Here is a 16,636-nt window from a genome sequence, read left to right on the forward strand (position 1 = left end):
GGTGAGCTCAAGTTTATGGAAGGTACCTGCCCACCATACAGGAGGGCAGGTATTACCACAGCCCTGTAGACCATGACCTTAGTGGTAGTTTTGAGGGCCTGGTCTTTTCCTCAGGTGACCGAAGGCTGCACTGGCGCACTGGAGGCGGTGTTGGACCTCGTCATCGATGCCTGCTCTTGTTGATAGGAGGCTCCCGAGATAAGGGAAGTGGTCCACGTTGTCCAGGGCCGCGCCGTGGATCTTGATGACTGGGGGGCAGTGCTGTGTGGTGAGGACAGGCTGGTGGAGGACCTTTGCCTTACGGATGTTTAGCGTAAGGCCCATGTTCCTCAGTAAATATGTCGACAATGTCAGAGATAGATCAGATATGAACTGGTCAGTGATCAAGCCATTACCTGGATGAGATAACCCCGAGAGGCGGGAAACCAGAACAATAGAAAGCCATTAAGCCCCAGACCGGTTGAAATGAAACCCCATCAACCAGCCATCACTGGATTACACATGGGCCACTCAGACAGAAGCCTCGAAACAAGGAAAATCTTTATTGGGCCAGAAAAGGCAAACAGACTTGGGATATAGCTCTCTTCTCTTGCTTCACCTCTACAAGAAGTGAGCACTCCATCTGGGACGGAGAGAAGAAACCATAGACAGTACGGAATCAGAAAAGTCATGTTTTCACCAGGAGAAGCAGCGAGTAAGCCAATGAATCGGTGAGCATCATCACTGCCCACGCATCTTTAAGTTCACAGCCACTGTGTGAAGAGGTGTGTGTTCCCCCAACCAAGCCTTAGAAGGGTTTTAGTGGGGAGGTTTTGCTGCAAGGACCAATGGGGGACGCCCAGCCGGTTGGTACAGATTTGGGGGTACACTGTGGATCCGAGCGGAGGGTTTAGACATTGGGTACTTTGCGATGGAGCGGTTTAGACATGCCAGGGTATTGGATTGTACTACATCGTCACGATGTTTACTTGTAGTTTTGCTGTGTTGAGGTAGCTTTAATAAAGCATTAATGGTTGAGACCGAGGTATTTGTCCGTGACTCATTCATCTGTTCAGTACAGTAATCTAGACTCGGGTCTAGAACTATTGTAACATGGGGGTGCGTCGAAAACACTTAAGGGAAACCCCTTACAGGAGTGATGACACAGATATGTGGTTGGAAGCTTATCTTAGTCAAATATGGTGCCAAGGTTGTGAACAGTGTGGTTCAGCCTCAGATCGATGCCAGGGAGAGGGATGGAGTTGGTGGCGGAACTAAAGACAATGGTCTTCCCAATATTTAGTTGGAAGAAATTTCTGTTCATCGAGTACTAGATGTCGGATAAGCAGTGTGACAATTTAGAGGCAGTGGAGGGGCTGAGAGAGGTAGTGGTGAGGTAGAGCTGGGTGTCACCAATGTACATCTGGAAATTCACACTGTGTTTTCGGATGATGTCGCCAAGGGTCAGCATGTAGATGAGAAATAGGAGGATGCAAAGGTTAGATCCTTGGGGGACACCAGAGGTAACGATGTGGGGGCGGGAAGAGAAGCCATTGCAGGTGATTCTCTGGCTACGATTAGATAGATAAGAATGGAACCAGGCGAGTTCAGTCCCACCCAGTTGGACGATGGTGGCAGGGGTTATAGGAGGAAGGTGTGGTCAACCGTGTCAAAGGCTGCAGACAATACGACGACAAGGAGGGATAGTTTACCTTTGTCTTACTATCAGACTATTACTATTCGAACTTTCCTCCAATTATATATCCGGAAGACCAAAGACTGCCCATTTCCACCTTCATAATATTGCCCATCACTGCCCTTACCTCAACTTATCTGCTGCTGAAACCCTCACCCATGCTTTTATCATCTCTAAACTTGACTATTCCTGGCCAGCCTCCCGTCATAAATTTGGTCATGTGCTAACTCGCACCAAGTCCCTTGTACTTGCTGACCTACATGGGCTCCCAGTTAAGCAACACCTCGATTTTAAAATTCTCATGCTTGTTTTCAAATCCCTCCATGGTCTTGCCCCTCCTTATCCCTGTAATCTCCTCCAGCCCTATAATCCTCCAACGTGCCACCTATTCTGGTCTTTTGAACAGCCCTGATTTTAAATGCTCCACCTTGTGCCTTCAGCTACCTAAGTCTTAAGCTCCACAATTCCCTCCCTAAATCGCTCCGCCTCACCTCCTTTAAGACGCTTCTTAAAACCTGCCTCTTCGATCAAGCTGTTGGTCATCTGCCCGAACAACTCCTTATATGGCTCGGTGTTAAAAACATTTTTTATAACACTCCTGTGCATTGCCTTGGGACGTTTTATTACATTGAAAGTGCTATATAAATATATGTTGCTGTTGTTATTATCCACTTCAGTACTGTGGCAGGGGCAGAAACCTGATTGGAGGGATTCAAAGATGGCCACGGATTTGGGAGGTGAAAACACGTTCAAGAACTTTGGAGAGGAAAGGGAGGTTGGAGTTTGGGCAGTAGTCTGCAAGGACGGAAGGGTCAAGGGTTGTTTTTTTGAGGAGCGGGGTGAGGATGGCAGATTTGAAGGAGAGGGGGACAGTCCCTGAGGAGAATCCATTAACATGATCAACTAACATGGGAGCCAGAAAGGGAAGTTGGGTCATCAGCAGTTTAGTGGGGATAGGGTCGAGGATGCAGGAAGTGGGTCTCATGGATAAGGTGAGCTCAGAGGGTGAGGGGAGATGGGAACGAAACTAGAGAAAGATGCGCGTTCAGGGCTAGGGTGGGGGGAACCTTAGCAGAAGTTTAGCCCAATGAGCTGGGGGAAGGAAGGGAACTGGCAGAAGCAGCTGAACAAATCGTGTCACTCTTGGACAAAGAAGTCCATGAGCTTGTTGGGGGTGAGGGTGGAGGAGTTAGGGGGAGAAGGGTTTAAGGCAGTTTGCAGTTGAGAAAAGAAGCCGGGAGTTATCTTCACATTCCAGGACGATCCTGGAATAGTGAGCAGTGTTGGCAGATGAGAACAAGACCTGATAGTGCTTTATGTGGTCCAGCCAGATCTGAATGGCTAAATCAGTTGTCCACCATATCCGTTCAAGTCTGCATCTCTTGGACTTAAGAGAGTAAAGATGAGGGCTGTGCCAGGGGCAACAGCCAGGCTGAGAGAGAGTAATGGTTTTAATAGGGCCTAGGGCATCCAAGCTGGAGATGAGGGTAAAGTTGGGCAGATCTGGAATTGCAGAAATGTCATGGTGAATGGAGGACCAAAGGCTGAACAGTTGGATTTTAAAAGTGCAGGAGGGAAGTTTTACCAGGCTCCACAGAAGGAAGTAGGGTTGGGAGGGGGAAGGGGGATGTGGGTGGAGAGCGACACAAAAAAATGATCCGAGATGGCCTTATCTGTGATTGGCTCGATGGAAGTAGCGAGGCCACGTGAGATGGCAAGGTCGAGGGGGTGACCGTGAATCTGGGTTGGGGAGCTTGTATGGAGGGAGAGATTAAGGGAGGATAGGAGAGCAGTGAACTCAGAGGAGAGAGAGAGCTTGGTGATTTCAGATGGAAGTTGAAATCATCGAGGATGAGAATTCGCTCAGTGCAGAAGCTGAGGGAGGAAACAGAGAAGATATCTCAGTGAGAAAATGTTCATGGTACTTGGGTGGGTGGTAGAGAATGAGGATTTTGAATGAGGTGAGGGGTAGAACAAGGTGAGAAAGGAGGAGAAGGTGCCAGAGGAGTAGAGGGCAGACCAAGGTGTGACTTGGTGATGAGAGCCACACCGCCACCACGGTGGTCTGGGTGGGGTAAGTGATGGAAAGTATAACCAGGCGGGGAGACTTCATTAAGGGGGAAGGTGTCATCACCCCTCAGCCAGATTTCCGTCAAGGCCTTGAAGCCGATGCAATCATCCACAATAAGCTCATGGATGACAAGGGACATTCTGGAGGAGATGCAGGGAGGGATAACTGGTCAGCAAGCAGAGTCCAGAGTCAGCACTGGGAGGGGTATGTTGGACAGGGAGGAGAATGGCAAGATTAGCCCCCAGCGAGCACACTGGGCGGGAAGTTCGGCGAGAGAGTAGGGTGGGGTGGTTGGGGTTCTGCTCGTAAGGAGGCAGCGTCAAGTGCCTCGATGGGCCCTTTGGAGGATGCCAAGAAAGGCTTATCTAAGAGAGAGTGAAGTCTGGGCTGACGGCAGGAGAGTCGGCAGGTCGAGGAGTGCTGAATATATGAAATAGGAGCAGGAGTAGGCCATGAAGCCCTTCGAGCCATTCAATAAGGGTTGGGGTAAGGATTTGGGAGGGCAGCATACCAGAGAGGGGAGAAATAAATGGAGGCATAACAACAGGAGAGGGGTCTAGGAAGGGTGGAGAGAAAAGAAGTGAAAGGGGGAGAAAAAGGTAGAAATAGAAATGATGGGTTCAGGTCAGGAGCAGCAGCCAAAATATGGACATAGGGAAAGCTCAAGTTACATAACAATTATTAGGATACAAATATCCTGAGAGGAACCAATTGGACAGAGTCCAGAGTTAAAGTCAGTGGTAGACACTCTCAGCCTTTAAATGGAGTTGATCTTCTCCACGATCATTTTTGAGTTTGTGTGACGTCTGCACCGTGTTCCGAATTCCCCGACCTTCCAAAAGCGCTGCGGAGAAAAGCCTCAGCAGTACGATTCCCAAGCTGTGGAAATCCACTCATTTGCCGGCTGCACAACATTATTCCGGCCTCCCGACAAGTTAGATGAAGGGGGCGGGAGGAGGCTCGAGTGGAACATAAATGGCACATAGTCCAGTTGTGCAGCATTTGCTGTGCATTCTATGTCAAGGTTGGGAGCTGGGGTCCCTGCAGCTCTTTACCCAGCAGATTGCAGCTGACTCTAAATATCTGTGCTTGAAGGGCTTCACCTGGAGAACTTTGTGAGCGAGGATCTAGGCAACACCAGCATCCAGGTGCTGAAGGGGGAGTTGGCCGTGGAGATACTGGCTGAGAAGAAAAATTACAGCCTGAAGGAGGGAGACAAGATGCAGGTCAGAGGCTAAATATTCTGCAGACCCGATAATGCCATGTTGGCAGAATTTGTTTTTCTGAATTATTGTAATGGGAAAATGATCACGGTGACACGGTAAATGGAGAAAAATTGCAAAGTGCTGCAGTACAGAGAGACCTGGGGGTCCTTGTGCATGAAACACAAAAAGTTAGTATGCAGGTACAGCTAGTGATCAGGAAGGCAAATGGAATGTTGGCCTTTATTGCAATGGGGATAGAGTATAAAAGCCGAGAAGTCCTGCTACAACTGTACAGGGTATTGGTAAGGCCATACCTAGAGTACTGCATACAGTTTTGGTCTCCGTATTTAAGGAAGGGTATACTTGTATTGGAGGCTGTTCAGAGAAGGTTCACTCGGTTGATTCCGGAGATGAGGGGGTTGACTTATGAAGATAGGTTGGGCCTATACTCATTGGAGTTCATAAAAATGAGAAGTGATCTTATTGAAACTTATAAGATAAGTTGGATGCAGAGAGGATATTTCCACTCATAGAGGAAACTAAAACTAGGGGACATAGTCTTAGAATAAGGAGCCCCCCAAGATCAGATCACCATGATCTTATTGAATGGCGGAGTAGGCTCGAGGGGCCAAGTGATCTACTCCTGCTCCCATTTCTTATGTTCTTATAACTGGGTGGAGTGCAAGCCCATTGAGTGCCTTCTGGCTTCAGGCTGAGTCTACTCTGAACATGTACAAACGATATCACCTGATACAAATACCTGCCCTAACTATTAACGATTAGAACGTGTAGCCACATGTTAGCCGGTGTCTAATTTGAACTTGGCGCCTTTCACCCCCGCCCCCCTTTCCAAAGACCTGCAGTACCCACTGTGGTCCTGAGCAATACAGTACAGGAAGATCCCATCTGCGATCCCTCGTCTCCGCTGGGTCAGCACGTTGGTGATGAATGCTGTAACTGATCTCAGTGCACTGGGTCAGCTGGGGTGGGGGGGGGGGTGGGATTGGCCTGGGTTCCTGTTCCAATGAAGGGGACAAAAGTGGAATAACAGAACAGATCTTGCTTTGTGTTGCAGCTGCCAGCTGGTGATTATCACTACGTGTACACCATGTCAGAGGAGCCCTCGTGTTACATGTATATCTATGTGAACACAACACAGGTGCAGGTTGTAGAGAATTACACACGTTTCGTGGAGCTTCAGGAGAAGATTAAGAATGGAACAGGTGCGTACGAGTGAAATCCTTTTTGGAGAGCCCTGCGTTGGGAGCCCACAATTTAACGGAGCGCTGTGATCCTATGTCCCCTACAGTCAAACACTTTGTCAAAATGTACCATTTCAGCCCACACGTGAAGAATGGTCACTTCCTACATTACAGCAGTGACTGCACTTCAAAAGTAGGCTGTAAAGTGCTTTGAGACATCCCGGGGTCGTGAAAGGCGGTATACAAATCCATGTCTTTCTTTCAGACTGTGGTGGAGTCGTAATTTAGAAAGAGATTGGAAAACCACCAAAAGGAAGACACTGCTCCCCAGCAGTATTGACATATTCCACATATTTTAATTTCCCCCTTTATTGAATTCAATGTTTGAATCCCTTCAATCTGGCTTTCGCCACTGCCACAGGACCGAAACTGCTCTCATCAAAGTCACAAATGACATCCTTTGTGAGTGTGACAAAGCTAAACTATCCCTCCTCGTCCTTCTGGACCTGTCTGCAGCCTTTGACACAGTTGATCCCTCCATCCTCCTCCAATGCCGCTCCACCAATGTCCAGCTGGGTGGGACTGCACTCACCTGGTTCCATTCTTATCTATCTAATTATAGCCAAAAAATCTCCAGCAATGGCTTCTCTTCCCACTCCCACATCGTTACCTTTGGTGTCCCCCAAGGATCTGTCCTTGGCCCACTTATTTCTCATTGATATGGCAATATCATCCAAAAACACGAAGTCAGTTTCCACATATACGCTGACAACACCCAGCTCTACCTCTCCACCATTTCTCTCGACCCCAGCTTGGTATCTAAATTGTCAGATTACTTGTCCGACATCCAGTACTGGATGATTAGAAATTTTCTCCAATTAAATATTGGGAAGACCGAAGCCATTATCTTTGTTCCCCGCCACAAACTGCGTTCCCCAACCACTGACTCCATCCCTCTCCCTAACATCAATCTGAAGGTGAACAAGACTGTTCGTAACCTCGGTGTCATATTTGACCCTAAAATGAGTTTCCAACCACATATCCATGGCATAACTAAAACCGCCTTTTCTACCTCTGTAACATTGCCCGCCTCCGCTCTTCTGCTGCTGAAACCCTCATTCATGCCTTTACCTCTAGACTTAACTACTCCAACTCACTCCTTGCCGGCCTTCCACATTCCACACTATGTCAACTTGAAGTCATCCAAGACTCAGCAGCCCATGTACTAACCTTCAAGTCCCACTCACCCAACACCCCTGTGCTTTCTGACCTACAATGGCTCCTAATTAAATGGCGATTTCAAAATTCTCATTCTTGTTTACAAATCACTCCATGGACTTGCCCCTCCCTATTTCTGTAATCTTTTTCAGCCTCACACCCCAACAAGATGTATGCCCCCCTCAAATTCTGGCCTCTTGAACATCCCTCATTATAACTGCTAAACCATCAGTGGATGTGCCTTCAGCAGCCTGGGTCCCAAGCTCTGGAACTCTCTCCCTAAACCTCTCTATCCTCCTTTAAGGTGCTCGTTAAAACCTACCTCTTTAAATAAGCTTTTGATCATCTGCTTTAATTTCTTCTGCTGCTCGGTGTCAAATTTATCTGTTTGTCTGTAGCACTGTTGTGAAGCACCTTGGGACGTTTTACTACGTTAAAGACGCTATATAAATAAAAGTTATTATTATTGGTGAAAAATCCTGGAAATTTCCAGGAGTAAAAGAGCGAAAATTTTGTTGTCTGCAATCATCTCGTGTTGCCTTCAGAAACTGAAGACATCTCGCTCGAGCTGCGGACTGTGCTGAGCGGAACCACCGAGGACATCAACATCACTGACCCGGCACTGGCGGATTTTATACGCAGGCAAAGGAGGCATGAGGAGTACGAGAAGCAGAAGAACGTGACAATGATTGAGAGATTTGTCAAATTCACACACAAAAAGCACTTTACCTTCCGAAGGAGGTGGGTATTTAGTGCAGTAGTGGGGTCCTTGCACGGGCTTTCAGTGTCGTTTACTCTGGGAATCGGACAACCCTTTGTTTTGTTAATATTGCTATTTACTAACAGCTATTTCCAAAATCAGTGTGTAATAGCAACACCAAAGTTCAGATTGGGACCCCTTGGATGATGACCAGATTTTAGTGCAAGACACACCCAGCAGTTTGTCTGGAACGTGTAATTAGATCCTGCCTGCCTGAGTAATTAAGTACTTTGCAATGTGTAATTTGACCCATTCTTCACAGAACTCAGTACTAATTTCAGAGAACAAGGCTGACCCTCGTGAGTTAGGACCTCCCCCCATCCCCCCCCAGGTTCCTGACATTCTCCCACGCCCCCCACAGATAGGACATTGTGTGGATGACTTATTGTCAACAGGTTTATTGGGTGTGAAGTGAATAGTGGCAGTGTCATGACTTCAAAATTTCGTGCAGTCCATTAATATCACTGGCCGCACACACGTCCAACTTTGAGAAATTAACCATGTCTCTGGGGAGGGAGATGTGGTGTGGGTGTACAGAACAGGATATATGTCTAACAGAGGCAGGGGGAAACGCGATCCGTCCTCCCACCTCCTCGCTCTCAGCCCTCCCTCCGCCCTTTTAGATCCGAATCACATTCTTCTGCGATCCCACTGTTCTCTTCCGCTCCCCCAGTCTTCTCCCATCCCTCCCCCTCCTGCAAGTTCCTGACCACCTCTCCCACTTTGATCTCCCTTTTCCCGCCCCCGGATCCCCTTTCCTATCCCCTCTCCGATCCATTTTCCTTTCTCTCCCCGCCCACAAACCTATTCCCAAACTTTTTCTGCATTTATTGCCCATCCCAAATTGTCCTAGATGAGGTGGTGAGCGCCATTTCAGAGGGCAGTTGAGAGTCAATCACATTGCTGTCTCGAGTCACATGTAGGCAAGTCTGGGTAAGGATGGCAGATTTCCTTCCCTAAAGGACACAAGTGAACCAGAAAGGTTTTTATGATAGCAAACGGGTGCGTTTGCAGAGTCAAAAATGCGTTGCAAATAATGACTCCGATTTCCAAACCACATTCTCTTCCCCACCCTTCGCAGTATCCTCATGACTGGCTACGCAATGCGGAACCTCCTTTTCGGACGACCACCCGTGCAGCAGCTGGCAGAGGAATTTGATTATGCAAACATGAAATTTGATGCGAACACAAACCCTGAATCGCAGAGGAAAGAACAGGTCAAGACAGAGGACCATATTGAACTGTGAGTTGTACGACCACATCACATGTTCGGACCCAAAGATTTTGTTACTACAGGACGTGAGTTCCACACACCAACTGGCACAACACACCTGAACTGTTTCTTTTTAAAGTGGACTATACAGGTTGTTTGTTGGAGCAGATCTTTCAGTTCAGTGTCTCAGCATTGCGGGATTAAGTTCGAAGAGAACAAAACCAATTTTAAACATGCCGATTAAATTTCACACCAAGTCAAATATAAAAGGTTTCAGGTAGGGTACATCTGTCCATCACGCTCAAAGGAACATGTGTGACTTTAGACTCCCAGGAAATAAAAACATTGCTTCACTTACTATTTCCAAATCCTTCCATTTTGCTTTCTCACCGACCGTTTGATTTATAAAAGGTGTATCCTTCAGGTATGAAGAGATCTCATAGAAACATATAAAATTCTGACGGGATTGGACAGGTTAGATGCAGGAAGAATGTTCCCGATGTTGGGGAAGTCCAGAACCAGGGGTCACAGTCTAAGGATAAGGGGTAAGCCATTTAGGACCAAGATGAGGAAAAACTTACTCACTCAAGAGAATTGTGAACCAGTGGAATTCTCTACCACAGAAGGTTGTTGAGGTCAGTTCATTAGATATATTCAAAAGGGAGTTAGATATGGCCCTTATGGCTAAAGGGATCAAGGGGAATGGATGGAAAGCAGGAATGGGGTACTGAAGTTGCATGATCAGCCATGATCATATTGAATGGTGGTGCAGGCATCGAAGGGCCGAATTGCCTGCTCCTGCACCTATTTTCTATGTCCCCATCGGCAGTGCCATAGGAGATACACCAACACTGCTTATAAACAGGCCTCTATACCACATCTAACTAAAGAGTACTTTCTGTTTACACCAGTTGTCAATTTTGTCTAAATTCCTTGCTGGCTGCGTTACCTTAATGTATATACACAACACATTACAAACAGATACCCAGCAGTGCTGTGCTGCAGATGGCTGGCATCTTCCCCATGTAAATCCCGTGTGTGTCGGGGCCAAGGCTCTCCCATACCCGCTGGATCAGACAGGCAGCAAAGTTGCACATCCCCCCGCCCCACCATCGAGGAGCTTGGGCTTGCATCAGCCCTCGAGCCTTTGGGGGCACTCGAGGCGCTGGGCTTGAAGAGCTCAACAGACTTACCACTGCGGCAATCGGTCATTGTTCTTTGACAAGGTACAAACAGCTGATTGAACTGCCCGAAATAGCCAGTGCCCTGAATAAGTTTTAGGTGACTCCTTTAATTGATGCCTATGGTGATGACACCTTGGTTAGCACCATTTACCCAGTATCAGCGGCTGTCCGGACACAAACAGTGCAGACTATATAATTCCACCTCCCCCAAATCGACAGCGTGGCCTGAGCCATTTTCTTGCACAGACAGCTCTGAAGGATCTGCTTGGTCTGCAGGGAACAAATGGGCAACATTTTTCTGACAGGGCTGACTCCTGTCTCGGGATCAAACATTAGTAAAATATTGTCTTAATTGTGACAAGACTTATTGCAGTGCAGTGATGTGGAATAGCTCCTGGTGATCAGAAACAGCAGCAGTGTGCTAGTACTAACAAGGGACAACCAGGCCTTTCTAAAGGATATATATATATTTTTTTAAAAACAGTTCCACAATCGGGTCATGAGCTGGTGGTTCCAGCGAGAGATAGTCTCTCTGCCTCTCTAACTTCAGGGACGACATTTTAATTACATAGTATAAGAAATAGGAGCAGGAGTAGGCCATAGAATCTAATTGAGTCGGCACTGCATTCTATTTAAGATCATGGCTGATGTTCCTTAAGTCCACCATCTCTATATCTCTTAGTAGCTAAAAAATCTATCTGTGTCTTGAATATTCTCAAACAACTGGGCATCCACAGCCCCCTGGAGAAGAGAATTCAAAACTCTCTGCGAAGACATTTCTCATCTCAGTCCGAAATGGCCAGTCGCTTATCCTGAAACTGATCCCCTCGTTCTAGACTCTCCCGCCAGGGAAAACAGCCTCATCTAACAGTTACACGTTTCAATGAGATGACCGTTTCTAAATGCCAAAAAATACAGGCCCAATCTACTCGAACTTCCCTCAGGAAACAATCAGTTGCACTCCCTTGCAGGCAAGTATATCCTTCCTTCAGTAAGGAGACCAAAACGGTACCCAGTACTCCAGGTGTGGTCTCAGCAAGGCCCTATATAATTGCAGCAATACATCCTTACTCTTATACTCCAACCCCTTTGCAGTAACTGGAAACATACCATTTGCCTTCCTAATTACTTGCTGTGCCTGCATAGAAAATTACAACAGGAGGCGGCCATTCGGTCCATGCCGGTCAACCTAATCCCACTTTCCAGCACTAGGTCCATACCCCTTTCGGTCACACCTCTTAAGTGCACATCCAAGTACTTTTTAAAATGTGATGAGGGATTCTGCCTCTAACAACCTTTTATGCAGCGAATTCCAGATCCCCACCATCTGGGTGAATTGCCCCTCAAAATCTTCTACCAATTACTTTAAATCTATGCCCCCTGGTTGTTGACCCCTCTTTAAAAAAAAAAATAGGTAGATACGTCCTATCCACTCTATCTAGGCCCCTCCAAGGTCTTCCCTCAGCCTCCTATGTTCCAAAGAAAACCCCAGCCGATCCAATCTTTTCTCATAAATCTCCTCTGCACCCTCTAGTGCAATCACATTTCCTGTAATATGGTGACCAGAACTGTATGCAGTATTCAAACTGTGGCCTCACTAGTGTTGTATATAGTTCTAGCATAACTTCCCTGCTCTTGTATTCTATGCCTCAGCTAATAAAGGAAAGCATTCCTTATGCCTTTTCAACTGCTTTATCAACCTGTCCTGCTACCTTTAAGGATCTGTGGACAAGCATAGAAATTAGGTGCAGGAGCAGGCCATTCGAGCCTGCACCACCATTCAATAAGATCATGGCTGATCATTCAATCTCGGTACCCCTTTCCTGCTTTCTCTCCATACCCCTTGATCCCTTTGGCCATAAGGGCCATATCTAACTCCCGTTTGAATATATCTAACTAGACTCCACAACTATCTGCGGTAGAGAACTCCACAGGTTAACCACTCTCTGAGTGAAGAAATTTCTCATCTCGGTCCTAAATGGCTTACCCCTTATTCTTAGACTGTGACCCCTGGTTCTGGAACTCCCCAGCAACTGGAACATTCTTCCTGCCTCTAACCTGTCCAATCCCATCAGAATTTTATGTTTCTATGAGATCCCCTCTCATTCTTCTAAACTCCAGTGGATATAAGCCCAGTTGATCCAATCTCTCCTCATGTCAGTCCTGCCATTGAAACATAGAAAATAGGTGCAGGAGTAGGCCATTCGAGCCTGCACCACAATTCAATAAGATCATGGCAGATCATTCCCTCAGTACCCCTTTCCTGCTTTCTCTCCATACCCCTTGATCCCCTTAGCCGTAAGGGCCATATCTAACTCCCTCTTGAATATATCCAATGAACTGGCATCAACAACTCTCTGCGGCAGGGAATTTCACAGGTTAACAACTCTCTGAGTGAAGAAGTTTCTCTTCATCTCAGTCCTAAATGGCCTACCCTTTATTCTTAGACAGTGACCCCTGGTTCTGGAACTCCCCAGCAACGGGAACATTCTTCCTGCCTCCAACCTGTCCAATCCCGTCAGAATTTTATACGTTTCTATGAGATCCCCCTCTCATCCTTCTAAACTCCAATGTATAAAGGCCCAGTTGATCCAGTCTCTCCTCATATGTCAGTCCTGCCATCCCAGGAATCAGTCTGGTGTACCTTCGCTGTACTCCCTCAATAGCAAGAACGTCCTTCCTCAGATTAGGAGACCAAAACTGAACACAATATTCCAGGTGAGGCCTCACCAAGGCCCTGTACAACTGCAGTAAGACCTCCCTGCTCCTATACTCAAATCCCCTAGCTATGAAGGCCAACATACCATTTGCCTTCTTCACCGCCTGCTGTACCTGTATGCCAACTTTCAATGACTGATGAACCATGACACCCAGGTCTCGTTGCACCTCCCCTTTTCCTAATCTGTCGCCATTCAGATAATCTGTCTTCGCGTTTTTGCCCCCAAAGTGGATAACTTCACATTTATCCACATTATACTGCATCTGCTATGCATTTGCCCACTCACCTAACCTGTCCAATTCACCCTGCAGCCTCCTAGCATCCCCCTCAGCTCACACTGCCACCCAGCTTAGTGTCATATGCAAACTTGGAGATATTACATTCAATTCCTTCATCTAAATCATTGATGTATATTGTAAATAGCTGGGGTCCCAGCACTGACCCCTGCGGCACCCCTCCCCTGAAAAGGACCCGTTTATCCCGACTCTCTGCTTCCTGTCTACCAACCAGTTTTCTATCCACGTCAGTACATTACCCCCAATACCATGTGCTTTAATTTTGCACACTAATCTCGTGTGGGACCCTATCAAAAGCCATTTGAAAGTCCAAATACACTACATCCACTGGTTCTCCCTTGTCCACTCTACTAGTTACATCCTCAAAATTTTTTAGAAGATTTGTCAAGCATGATTTCCCTTTCATAAATCTATGCTGACTTGGACCAATCCTGTCACTGCTTTCCAAATGCACTGCTATTTCGTCTTTAATGCTTCCCAACATTTTCCCCACCACCAATGTCAGGCTAACCGGTCTATAATTCCGTTTTCTCTCTCCCTCCTTTTTTAAAAAGTGGTGTTACATTAGCTACCCTCCAGTCCATAGGAACTGATCCAGAGTCAATAGAATGTTGGAAAATGATGACCAATGCATCCACTATTTCTAGGGCCACATCCTTAGGCTGCATCCCAGAGTACTTATCAGGCCCTGGGGATTTATCGGCCTTCAATCCCATCAATTTCCCTAACACAATTTCCTGACTAATAAGGATTTCCTTCAGCTCATCCTTTTCGCTAGATCCTTGAACCCCTAGTATTTCCGGATGGTTATTTGTGTCTTCCTTAGTGAAGACAGATCCAAAGTATTTGTTCAATTGGTCTGCTATTTCTTTGTTCCCCATTATAAATTCACCTGATTCTGACTGCAAACGACCTGTTGGTCTTCACTAATCTTTTTCTCTTCACATATCTATAGAAGCTGTTGCAGTCAGTTTTTATGTTCCCAGCAAGCTTCCTCTCATACTCTGATTTTTACCCCCTCCTAATTAGACCCTTTGTCCTCCTCTGCTGAATTCTAAATTTCTCCCACTCCTCAGGTTTGCTGCTTTTTCTGGCCAATTTATATCCCTCTTGTATTTAACACTATCCCTAATTTCCCTTGTTAGCCACGGTTGAGCTACCTTCCCCGTTTTATTTTTACTCCAGAAAGGGATGTACAATTGTTGAAGTTCATCCATGTGATTTATAAATGTCTGCCATTGCCTATCCACTGTCAACCCTAAGTATCATTTTCCAGTCTGTCCTAGACAATTCACGTCTCATACTATCAAAGTTACCTTTCCTTAAGTTCAGGACCCTAGTCTTTGAATTAACACTGGCACTCTTCCATCTTAATAAAGAATTCTACCACATTATGGTCACTCTTCCCCAGGGGGCCTCACACAAGATTGCTAATTAGTCCCCTCTCATTACACAACACTCAGCTCTATAGTTGGTCTAGAAAGCCATCCCTAATACATTCCATGAAATCCTCCTCTCCTTATCCTACCATGTATTATTACCCCATCCCAAATACATTACCTCACTTTGCCAGACTGTATTCCATTGTCAGTTTGTCCCTACTGACCAGTTTGATAGTCTCGAGCGTGTCTCCAGTCAACCACATGACCAATTTCATACCCCTTACATTCAAGTCTAAATCATTAATACATACTACAAAAAGGGACTGAGTACTGAGCCCTGCGAAATGCCACTGGAAACCGCCTTCGTCACAAAAACATCTGCCAACCATCACCCATTGCTTCCTGCCACAGAACCAATGTTGGATCCCAGGTGCTTTTAATTTTTTGGCAATCATATTTCTAACTCCCTTTAAAAATACAAGTCACCAATAAATTTTGTTTCCTCGTTCACCGTGATGTCAACACAGTCCAGGTTCTAGTAATGCTATTTGAAGAATTTCCTGTGATAATCAGCTGAGGCCATATGGGTTGAATTGAAGAACAAAAAAAGGGGCGATCATAGTGCTGGGTGTATTTATAGACCCTCAAATCATCAGAGGGAGATAGATTATGTAGGCACATTTGAGTGCAAAAACTATAGGGCAGTAATAGTAGGAGGATTGTAACTAGCCTAATATTAATTGGGATAGAATGAGAGAAAGGTATAGAATTCCTAAATGTGTTCAGGAGAGCTTTATTTTAGCCAGTATGCCCAAGGGAAGGGATAATTCAAGATTTGTTTTTAGGAGTGAAGCTGGGCAGGTGGAGGGGGTTATCTGTGGGAGAGCATTTTGCTGCTAGTGATCATTATTCAGTCAGATTTAGGGTAGTTATGGAAAATGACAGACCAGGAATAAAAGCTCTCAGGTGTGGGGGGGGGAAGCCACTTACCAAGCTGTGATCTAGCTATGGTGGACTGGAAAGTAAATCAGTGTTCAAGAGCAGTGGGAGGCATTCAAGGAGGAGATCCTGAGGGTTGAGCAAGTATGTTCCCTTAATGAAAAGGGATGGGACTAACAAATCTAGAGCTCCCTGGATGTCCAGTAGGACACGAAAGGCTCATTAACAGATATTGCAGAAACTCTAGTATAGAAAATGCAGGGGTGAAATTAAAAAAAGGAAATCAGGAACAGAGTGAGCATGAAAAAATGTCAAGTAAATACATTAGGCGCAAGAGGATAACTTAAAAAAAGAGTAGGGCCTACCAAAGGCCTTAAAAAGTAATCTGTATGGAGGCAGAAGTGGATATGGCTCTTTGCATCTGTTTTCACAAAAGCATGGGGCAATGCAGACATTGCAAATCAGAGAAGTGTGAGAAACAGTAGATTAAATAAACTGAGGGGAAGTATCAAGGGATTTAGCTGCTTTGAGTGATTAAATCCCCAGACCTTATCAAAACCTCATCCCACAAAAAAAAAAAGGGAAACATCAAGAAACTAATTTATCATTTTAAGTAAAGCTTTGCTAAATTATCTTCAGCCATCCTATATTGGGGTTGTGGACTTGTATTCCAACTGCAGCCTACTCAATGTAGTGTTCATATTTGGAAATGCAAAATCCATAACTGCTTTTAAGTCCTATATCTAGAATGACCAAGTAGGTACATTTCTTC

At 45.9% G+C, this 16,636-nt stretch overlaps 1 protein-coding gene across 5 annotated transcripts in view; it reads left to right on the forward strand.

The window, feature by feature from the left end:
- Positions 1-9,701, forward strand: part of ggcx (gamma-glutamyl carboxylase) — a 227,662-nt gene extending 217,961 nt beyond the window's left edge. For all 5 annotated transcript variants that reach the window (XM_070866183.1, XM_070866184.1, XM_070866185.1 and 2 more), the window contains 4 exons: positions 4,842-4,972; positions 6,027-6,174; positions 7,917-8,112; positions 9,213-9,701. In XM_070866183.1, coding sequence (XP_070722284.1) covers positions 4,842-4,972; positions 6,027-6,174; positions 7,917-8,112; positions 9,213-9,378 — 641 coding nt within the window. In that variant the 3' untranslated portion in view covers positions 9,379-9,701. The remainder of the gene's footprint in view (positions 1-4,841; positions 4,973-6,026; positions 6,175-7,916; positions 8,113-9,212) is intronic.
- The last annotated feature ends 6,935 nt before the right edge of the window (positions 9,702-16,636 follow it).

Source organism: Pristiophorus japonicus, chromosome 22 (genome assembly GCF_044704955.1).
Source record: "Pristiophorus japonicus isolate sPriJap1 chromosome 22, sPriJap1.hap1, whole genome shotgun sequence".
Taxonomy (NCBI): domain Eukaryota; kingdom Metazoa; phylum Chordata; class Chondrichthyes; family Pristiophoridae; genus Pristiophorus; species Pristiophorus japonicus.